We start from the raw sequence: 10,620 nt of genomic DNA on the forward strand, positions 1-10,620 counted from the left end.
TATCCTTAGTTCCGGTGTACATAGTAAGTAATGGTAAAGTTGTCTATTTCATATATATATATATATATATATAGACAGAGAGGGATATATATATATCTGACAGCATATGTTGATCAGACAGAACACCGGAGCATGGAGTTTACTCAGTCTCTAAAACATTTGCCTAAAATAAGATTTGAAGATGTATCACGATTTGCAAACCAATTTACTCTGACAACAAAATCTAAATTAGACAAAGGCTACAATTTCTTCACCGAACAATACCTGTTTGACTATGAAGGTAGGTATTTTTGTTTTGCGTAACCGTTAGCTTAGCATTAGTGAATTTTGTTAGCTAGCTAACTACGTGACATAACTGTTCCTTAACCAGAACGTTTTACTCTTTTTGAACTATAACGTTTTAGGCTCTAATCTTGATCAGATTCTTAAATTATAGACTGGAGTTGCCACTCATCCCATAAAATAGGGGTTTGTTTGTTATAAGCAGAGATGTCCGGTGCCGCCGCTGCTTTGTAATGCCTTCCTCTAATTGGACCACTTTTTCGGGAACGAATAATCTAATGAGTTCGTATTTCAAATCCAGTAATCAGATTAAAGTTATTTATCCAAATCACTGCGCATTAATATTTTCTTTTGTATTTGTTTTTATTCCTTCTGTGCGTCTTTGGGAGAGACTCTGTGACAGTTAGCAGCAACAGAAACATGAACAGTGCATGGAGATGCGCATTTTGTTGCTGGAAAAACAGAAATGTCGTCAAGCCCAATTGTTATTTGTGGCTTTTGTCTTGTTTTTTCTAAACTCATAAAAAGTAATGATTCACCGGTCGCGTTTTTTGGGGGACTTGTGTTTGAACGTAAAGTTGCTCATTTGAGCTTGGAAATGAGCAGAAATACATAATCAGCCCCAGAATATTTAAAATATTATTCTAAACAACGTTGTTGGAAGCTGTCCTTTATTTTCCATTAATACAGAAAATGAACCTCTAAACGTTACATCACTGACAGGCGGCGGTGTATATGTTTCCTAACTGTGGCTAAAGCTGCTGCTAGCTGGTTTACTCTCCGATCGGAGGCTGTTTATCTTATACACAGTTAGAGAATTGTGAATTTACAATGAGTAATAACAGCTATCTAACACTTAAATGCTGTTATTATTAAACTTACCTTTTATTATATCCTTAAGATTATGAGAATGCGGGAATTTTTCAGCTTGGTTTCCAAGGCAAAATCACACCGGAAGTAAAGATACCCAGGTTTGAGTTATGGCGGCCATTGTCTGACGTCACTGTGAAAAGGGTCTATTGCAGGCATTGACTGTTTAATATTTTAACTAAATCTGTTTCACAAATTCTGAATTGTTTCCCCTAATTAATTAATATTAACGTCTATAACATTTAAGGCTGTATATACTGACATTTCAATGCTTTTTTTTTTTTTACTAAAAATAATTTTTATTGCATTAACATTTGGAAGATACAGACTGAAATGTTCTTTTACTCTTCGGGATGCAAATTTTATAGTTTTGCATCTTTCAAATTACATTTTTAAGTGAATAATTTTTCTGTTATACGGCATTTTATGGATTACACAACTGTCAGAATAGCAAAAGTGAGCTTAAGAAATTTTGTAATTGTTGATTTTCTGATCATAACTGAAAATGCCATCAAGTAGATTCAGAAATATCACAATTATCATTACAGAATTAGTTCTACTTTAGCATTATAAACAGATAAGCTAAAATAATGAGCCAAGATAAGTCACATTGATCTTTATTCATGTAACAAATTTACACACTGTCTATTCATTTAAACATTATACACAGGTTGTCAAAATTATGTACAAAAAAAAGTTCAGCTTGATGTGCTCAGCTTTGGCTGTACATGTCTCCATAGCTGCACTGTGTCTCTTGGTGGCGCTGTAGGTCCACCCTGCGCTGGAAGGTGAGCTGACAGCGGGAGCAGCTGAAAGGCCGGTAGCTGTTGTGCTTTCGGCTGTGGGTGATGAGGTTGGAGCTCTGGCTGAATCCTTTACCGCACACCTTGCACACGTGTGGTTTCTCTCCTGCGCAGGGAGCAGAAATAAGGCGAGCCCGTAATGATTCACGCTCAAGTTTAACAGAAAACCTATATCGCGCGTCTCCCTCTCACCTGTGTGTATGAAGGTGTGTTTCTTCATGTCAGACTTCTGGTGAAACCTCTTGCCGCAGTACTGACAGGGGTAAGGCCGCGTGTCGGAGTGGATGAGGAGGTGAGTGGACAGGGTGGACGAGCGCTTGAAGACTTTTCCACACACTTTGCAGCCAAAGTTTCGCTCCTGGACACAAAAATGAAGCTTACGATAAGTCCCGGTAGAGCGCGCGCGGCCAATGTACGGAGGCCTTTGTTCTCAACCCCACCGTCACGGGTTCGAGTCCCGGCCCGTTAGCCTTTGTCGCAACTCTTCCCTCTACCTCACAACCCACTTTCCTGTCAGTATACTGTAAAATAAAGCGCACTAGCCAAAAGTCCTTAAAAAAGAAAGAAAGAAACACTTAAAGAGGTAAAGACCTTTGCTCTGCTGTAGCTGCCAACTGCTCGGAAACCAAAGGGCACGTGGGAAATGTCTGCAGCAGCCAGGGATCTCGACAAAGGGATGGAGAGGGTGTTGTGCACTTGGTCCCGCAGACTCCCTGACATTAGGACATCTGAAAGAGACTGAGGAGAAAGGAACAAGAAGAATGAGATATATTCATGTTAGATAAAGGGTTCAGTGGATTCACTTTGCACAGAAATAGGTGAGCTACTACAAGAAACCGCTTAAGCTATGACAATGACATTGAAATTTATTTCAAATCACCTTTGCAATAGACATAACAATCGCTAGTTTATCTAAAATTCAAAAACCAGGAAAAAACATCAAAATCATACGATTTTCTCTTTTTTGTTTTAACATTTTTCATTCAGTCAGTGATGGTTCTAGCATAAATGTCAGACTTCCTTCTGTGTCTGATTTGTTTTAGGAATAAAACAAAGAATTCCCTCTGCTTTTTTATTTATCTTTTTTAACAGTATCTGTTTAATATATTCTGATTTAAAGAATCTGTAAGCAATCTACAGGAAGTGTAGAATGATTCAGAGCAAGGTTGTCTAGTTTGAAGTTTTGGTAACACTTTATTTGAAGGGGGTGAATAAGACTGACATGACACTGTCATAAACATGAATAAGTCTTCATGAATATTTATGACTGTTGACATAAAGTGTCATTCGGTAAATTATGACACTTTTAATACAAAGTTGACATTATCCAAAATGTCTTTGTTATGACAACTTGACATTAACCAAGAAATCATTACTGTTTAAACTTTACCTTTAATAACATAAAGTTACTTGATTTTTAAAGTGCAATCAGTAATACTTTTATAACAAATTTATATCAGTAATTATTTTTTGGTTAATGTGAAGTTGTCATAACAAAGACATTTTGTATAATGTCAACTTTGTATTAAAAGTGTCATGATTTACCGAATGACTCTTTATGACAACAGTCATAAATATTCATGAAGGCTTATTCATGTTTATGACAGTGTCATGTCAGTCTTATTCACTCCCCTTCAAATAAAGTGTTACCGAAGTTTTGGACTTCAACCTAGAGAGAGAGATCCAGGTTAATTTGACAAAAAGTCAAATAGCCATTCTGTTTGAAAATAGGAAGCAGAGAGTGGGATACCAATTTCAGAGCATCGGTGCAAAGTTGTATCTTCACACAGTTTATATAACACAGGGGAGTGCCCACTTCCCACTGACCGGACTTGTAAATGAGCGACAGAAAGCGTGTTTGTTAGAATGCCGCCCTCTGATGAAAGAGCTCCCTTGGTGGTGAGCCATATCTCCCATATATATATATATATATATATATATATATATATATATATATATATATATATATATATATATATATATATAACAGCTACAGATGTTTATATTTTACACGATGATCATCTTCAAAACAATTTAACCAAGTAAACTCAAACCAAAAAAAAAAAAATACAAACTCCATCACAAAACAAAAGCTAGTTAAGACACACATAAAATTAGCATTGATAGAGATATTCTTATGTTAACATAATTATTCCTGATAACTTTTCAAATGTTATTGAAACAGATAATAGACGAAGATTTCATAGAAAACATCTGCTGCCAGCTCTCCCTCAATCCTAAAACTGATTAAGGTTGAAAAATTGCATAATTTTGGAATAAATATTTTTAAAATACAGTTGTTTTGTAATGGAATTTGTTTCATAGAGAAACAATTGCTAATGGTTTCTCTATGAAGGCACATTTTGTCTGAGGAAAGAACAGCAGGATACCATCAGCATGTGGTTTTACTCGGATAGCAAAATAGGGACTTTAATTATTTTTTTTTATACAGTCTGTTATTCTTCGTTTCTCACCTTTTCACAGAGCGGACAATCCCTGACCGGTGATTTGAGGTCAGTGTGCGATGTGTGGTTGAGCAACAAGAAGACGAGCCTCTCCAGTTCTCTCTCTCGGTCGGATTGTTGTCGGTCAGGCGACCATGGAGCGACAGGCGTGGGATGGTCTTCCTTCTCCACAGGGGCTTCAGTCAGAAAATAAAACAGATTTTTTTAAACCGGTGGGTTCCAAACTTATCGCCGTCCAATCAACATAACAGAGGAAGAGACACAAGACCCGGTTGAGTCTACAAGCATTTCTACAAAATCAAGCAAACATCAGCATCAGCAGTCAGTATATTGCCTTTATTTGTCAGTGCAGCTTTTAATCTCCTAAAGTTTGCAGCATAAATGTGCTTTACTTTTATCATGTTTGGTATTTGGCTAACTTTCCCCTGATTTGCAATGTCATTTGGAGTCTAGACCCCAGTTGGTCGGTCAAGACTCCCCCAGTGACTCAATCTACCTCAGCTTGCTCTTAACACCTAAAGTGTTCTCTAGTACAATTAATATAAAATTTTGCTCTTCATTTGCTAATTATCATCTTGTTATAAAAACAACTAATGCAAAAAGTATCATTTTTAAGAAACGGGCTCATACCTGAAAGCCAGAGTTTATCTTTTGGGGTTCTGTAGGAGCAGTTTGCCAGTCCATCACTCAGAGGGTTTCTGATCTCTGGGGATAAAGTTTGTGGAGCATCTTCAGGAAGCCCAATCCCATGCTTGGCATTAGTTTCAGCCTGCCGTCTGGAGCAGTGGTTCCTGGGCGGGCTGAGGGGATGCGTCCGTTTGGTCTTGACGAGGAACGAGCGCGGCATGGCAGAGGTAGGCGTCTGAGGGAGTGAAGATGGTGCACTGTAAATCTGCAGGAGTCTTGAGAAGCCAACTCTTTCATGTCACTTTTAGAGCCCCGCACACACTCAGATGTCGCGCACCTGTCTGCTCATCTTCAGTTACAATGCCAAAGTTTGAGGTTTCCTCAACAAATACAGGCTGCCACCTGCATAAAGGTTTTGAGGGCTTTCACTAAGGAAAACCCTGCTCTGCTGGGAGGGAGCTTCGAAACTGATTCCGTCGCTGCTTTTTACATGAAGAGTGTAGTGCATGCATGTTTACAGCAAAAAGCAAACACAGTCCAGTTATTAAAACCTAAAAGTAGGATTATATCATAAAAAAAAATGAAGAGCTACAAGTCTCTACTACAAGTGTCTAAAACATTCTCCAACATGTGTTAACATCACTGTGAGGTTGTCGACGGGTGGTGAAGTGTAAGAGAGGTTACTTGTAAAAGCCATGTCTCTTTATCTTTTAACTTTTTTCTTCTTCTCACTTTTGTAAAAAAAAAAAGAAAAAAAAAAGAAATGCATAAGCCCACGAAATACAGTCGCAAAATAATTATACCTTCTAATCTGGTAAATCTGTTGTATATCATTTAGCTGCTGACGATTTTGAAACTTTTAACTCCAACACAAGATTGTTGTGGGAATACAAAAATAATGATAATAATTGGTACTTAAAACTACCTTGTGCCAATTTGAAATTTGAAAGCCAGCTTGAAATGGTTGACCTTACCTCAGTATTGCGCAGCTAAATGTTGACTGCTTCTTGTGTCCTCATTGCTCGCAACATCCTCATTTCTTTTTCTCACACCCATCAACCGACGGCATGTCACAAAGAGATTTGATTTGATTTTGAAAAGCCAGCTGAGGATTGTTTTGCTGGAGGTGAAGGAAGTGAAACCACCTGAGAAGCTTATTCTTTTAGCTCTCAGGAGCTAAAAGAATAAAGACTAGAACGTTCTAAGTTAACACCTCAGAGGCAAGCAAACCCCGTCTATTATTTATCTCTTCTGACACTTTTTCTTGTCGCCAAACTGTCAGAAACAGAGTAGCAGCTTGGTCTTGACTGTGAATACGTTTTGAGCCGACCCCTCAAAAGTGTGATGACTGTAAAACCTGTTAAGCTTTTGTTTTTGTTTTTTGTTTTTTTTTAATGTGGGACCAGTTTCCCCACTGATGGATTCATGTTGCAATGACTGTTCACCGTGGGTGGAACTTACAAACACACCAAGCATTGTTTGGAAAGTCTAAATATCTCATCGTTCTCATGTGAACACGTGAACCTTTGCAGCCCATATAGGTGGGATACCTTCAGGGTTGTTCGAACCCAGTTTGTGGAAATACCCTTTGTGTTCAACCCATCTGGGAGCTTTTCTTTGCCACGTGTGAGTCATTTTTCACGTTCACCTACCATCAGTGGCGAGAACGTTCAGCTGACTCTAGCTAGGGATGGGAAACATAGACCCAGACCCAGAGTTTGTTTGTGCTTTGTTGTGTTCGTTGTCATGACGACGGAGGTGATGATGCAACTCATTACAAACTGTAACCTGGTTATAATGGTTATGGGTTTTTACATTATAGTTTAGTTTTATTTTGCTGTGACTTTTTTTAAAATTAGTTTTTAGTGTACTTTTGCTAGATTTTATCGGTTGCTATTATTAATAATGAAGCTCAGTTTCAGGTTATCTGTTAATAGTTACAGTAGAAGTTTTAGTTCTTTCATACACTGGAAAATTTTTAGGTACAAAATTCAAAAAAGGTCAAAGATTTGTATTGTGATTATGTTTACATTGATCGGGTGATGGATACTCAACGGAAGATAACATTTTCAAAAAAATGTATTTAATTATTGTTGAACAACAAACTTATTCTGGCGTTTTATCAGTATTTTTGCGGACTAGATTAAGTGGAGGAATATGGCGTGACGGGATTTGCTGACATAAACTTCTTGTGTGTGAGGGAAAAAAATCAGTTTGAAAGGCTAATAAATAGATTCATTAACACAAAAATGAAGTAAATTACACCTGTAATTTCAGCATATTTTAGTTATTTTAGTTTTCCCCTATTAATTATTGATTTTATTTATTTCAGTTAAAATGATTCCTCAGTTTCAGTTTTTGCTATTTTATTTGTTTAATTATTTATATTAACTCTGGAGCTCACTGGATATATCAGTGTAAAGTCTAACAAAAAAAACAACAACTGTAAAACAACAACGACTTTGATTATATTTTAAAAGAGAAATCCATGATTTGTTTTAAGCTTTTATGGAAACGACTGAGGGGGAAAAATGTTTGCAGAGCAAAAGAAACAATTTCAATTTTATGTTCAGTTTCAAGGTTAGAAAACACCAAGAACAATCTGAATTTATCACTATTAAGAATTATTTATTATAATCAAAGTACGTTTTTACAAAATCTGAAATGCAAAACTACTTCTAAATGTTTTTCCTTATTCTGAGAAACAGAAGAGATGTCTGAATAAAATTAGCTAATTTAACTTGAGGTTCAAAAGGTTTATTTGGTCAAACTTAAACAAAAGTACAGTGACGTACTAACTGCGCGCCCCAGCTACCACAATTAATAATTGTGAAATCGGAGCTCAAGTTCAAGAAATGTGCTCAGAACTACACATGAGAAAGTCCGGATGATGAAGCTGTGAGTCAGAATTTAAAGTTCCCACAAAGATGTACTAAAATGCAAACACCCTCAATTAAAATGAAACTATTCTCAAAAACCGAAAAAATAAAACTAAAAGTTCAAGTTAAGGGTTTGGACTGAGCTATTTCAGGGACAACAGGGTAAAATTAACGTGTCTTGGTCTATGATTCAAACAAATAACTGAAAAAAAGCTCTTGCACTCGTCCATTTAACATTGCTTGAACATTTTTAAAACAAATATTTTCCTAAATGAAAATATTTTTCCTTTTCCTTTGCTCTTGTATTACACAAAAATTTAACCTGGATCTTTTGTCAGAGCCACAATTAAACTCTTTTCCTACTCTCGACTCCTTTTTCTGCTCTAAATACACTTCTAGAGTTCATACTAGCAAAAGCATTCAATGTCATCTGCATAACAAGAGAATTTATCATAGCACAATCAGCCTCTGCCCCCATTAAGAATAAAAACAGATAAGGCACTCTGTACTTGATCTGTTTTGGGAATTTGAAGCATTGTTGACTCATCTTCACAATGGTCGGAAAAGCAAACCACATTGAAAATATCTTTATTTATTACTGCAAGGCAAGTAATAAATATCTTCCCGCCGTCTACTCAATGTTAGTGGGATTTCCTAATAAAAAATATGCTGCAAAATAAGACGAAGAGTGTATAGCTTTGATTTTTTTCAAATTTAGGGATCGGTTGCTCTATGGATCTTCTCCTCATCTGGTGTAACCATAGTAACTCGATCACTCTCGTTTTTGCAAGCTTGTAAGAGATGTGTTTCTCTGAATCCTGCGACATCTTCACTAAAGTTTTTTTACTACCGCTTATGTGAAACATGAGTGTGCCACCAATCAGGGGTGCTGTGGTGGCGCAGGGGTTAAGCACAACCCACATATGGAGCCCTTAGTCGGCCGTCGCAGGCTTGATTCTCAGCCTGTTGACCTTTGCCGCATATCTTCCCCTTCTCACATTACCCACTTTCCTGTCAATTAACTATCAAATAAAGGCCACTAGAGCCAACAAAATCTTTAAAAAAAATGTGCCAGCAATCATTGAAAGTGAAAAATAAACAGTTTAACTTGTAGGTGTCACAAAGTTTTATATGCAGGGGAAACATGTTTGAGAAACGCTTTGGTGGCAAATCTGACTTCTATGGACACATTTCGAACTTCAAACATGGAAATTACAAATTCAGAAAAATGGGCCTTTCAATCACAAAAACAAACAACATAAACACTAATCTAAAAAATATCCAGGTTCTAAATAAGTAGTTCTGCCGTACTTTTCATTCTTGGAAAACGTGAAAATTACTTACTTGGGACAACTTTATTATTATCATCATAGTGTAAAGGACCTGCATCAGCGCTGCTCTCAGCTTCTGAGTGCTGCATTGTTTCTACCCTTCCTCACCATTTCAACATCTCTGAAACTCCAACTTCACACCATTTGTGTGTGAGGGTGTGTATTCCTCACCCTCACCCCAAACACACACACACACACACACAGACACACACACACACACACACACACACACACACACACACACACACACACACACACGTTTGTGTTGCTATCTTTGTGGGGACTTTCCATTGACTTCCATTCATTTCTACAGCCTAAACCTTACCTTTACCCTTTTCCTAACCCTATCCATCACATACCTAACCCTAACCCTAACCAAAACTCAATTCATACCTTAGCCCTAAATCTGACCCCTGACCCAACAACAGGGTTTCCCCTCGTGGGGACCAGGCTCAGGTCCCCACAAGGAGCGATTGGTCCCCACAACGTAGTATATGTCAGGAAAATCGTCCCCAAAAGGTATTACAAACAAACGCACGCACACACACACACACACACACACACACACACACACACACACACACACACATAATTAAATGGGCTGAAAGTCATACAGATAGAAGTTCCTATTTTAAGTCTATCCTATTTTAAGATTAAAATTTTGAGACTCCCTTGTGTAGAGAACATTAAAGGAAAACTTTTCATTTTTGTATGATAAGGGACAAATGGTCAGACTGACTGATAATCAAAAAAGGTTTGATTGCTCAAATTGTGTTGCAGATCTTTAAATCCTTTAGTCTTGATTTTATATGACGTTTTTACAGAATTAATTTGTCTCCTATGATACATATTTTCTTCAGAGCTGCACAGTATTTCTAGAAAGAAACACTTTCTTTTTTCAATTTGGAGGTTTTTTTGGCCAGCAAAATGTCTCAACAAAAACGAAAACGGCAAACAGGAATGAGGAAGATCAGGCAGAAATATAAATTCAAATTACCATGCCCTTCCTTCTTCCTGTTCTCAGTGACACCCATGCTACATAAAAACGATAGGGACTTTCTTATAAATGATGTAGCACCCTCCCACGGTGTTCTGAGGAGGTGACAAGATGTGCGGACATCCTTTTTTTTCATAATTTTTCTGCTCTCTGAGCATTGTTGTTTCTCTAGTTAGCACAGCAGGAATGTCTGGCTGAGTTTGAGGCCTGCGCTAGCAAGAAATACCTCCCTAAACAAGGGATTTACTTCAGGTTTAGCTAACGTCACATTGTCTTTCTTAATAACCATTAATATTTCTTGCTTGTATATCATAAAGTGAAACATCATGGATTGTGTAAGTAATTATTTTTCACTTATTTGTGTAT

The 10,620-nt window shown here is 37.2% G+C and overlaps 1 protein-coding gene across 1 annotated transcript; it reads right to left on the minus strand.

Moving 5' to 3' along the window:
• Positions 1-1,753: 1,753 nt before the first annotated feature.
• On the minus strand, positions 1,754-6,734 carry LOC106930820 (uncharacterized). The gene is made up of 6 exons (XM_015008613.2): positions 6,022-6,734; positions 5,051-5,282; positions 4,430-4,596; positions 2,547-2,693; positions 2,148-2,313; positions 1,754-2,061 (listed from the first exon to the last, which is right to left on the minus strand). Exons 2-6 carry the CDS (start codon positions 5,265-5,267, stop codon positions 1,865-1,867), a joined length of 894 nt encoding a protein of 297 aa, XP_014864099.2. The 5' UTR covers positions 5,268-5,282; positions 6,022-6,734; the 3' UTR covers positions 1,754-1,864.
• Between the last annotated feature and the right edge of the window lie 3,886 nt (positions 6,735-10,620).

The sequence above is a fragment of the Poecilia mexicana genome, unplaced genomic scaffold (genome assembly GCF_051168715.1).
Source record: "Poecilia mexicana isolate PSO_F unplaced genomic scaffold, ASM5116871v1 scaffold_8, whole genome shotgun sequence".
Lineage (NCBI taxonomy): Eukaryota > Metazoa > Chordata > Actinopteri > Cyprinodontiformes > Poeciliidae > Poecilia > Poecilia mexicana.

Bases quoted from the DNA above. Each gene is read 5' to 3' on its own strand.
- LOC106930820 (XM_015008613.2), bottom strand. From the start codon at position 5,267: ATGCCGCGCTCGTTCCTCGTCAAGACCAAACGGACGCATCCCCTCAGC. The intron at 4,597-5,050 runs GTATGAGCCCGT...TTCTGACTGAAG, and splicing joins AGATAAACTCTGGCTTTCAG to CCCCTGTGGAGAAGGAAGAC. The intron at 2,062-2,147 runs GTGAGAGGGAGA...CTCCCTGCGCAG, and splicing joins ACACACCTTCATACACACAG to GAGAGAAACCACACGTGTGC.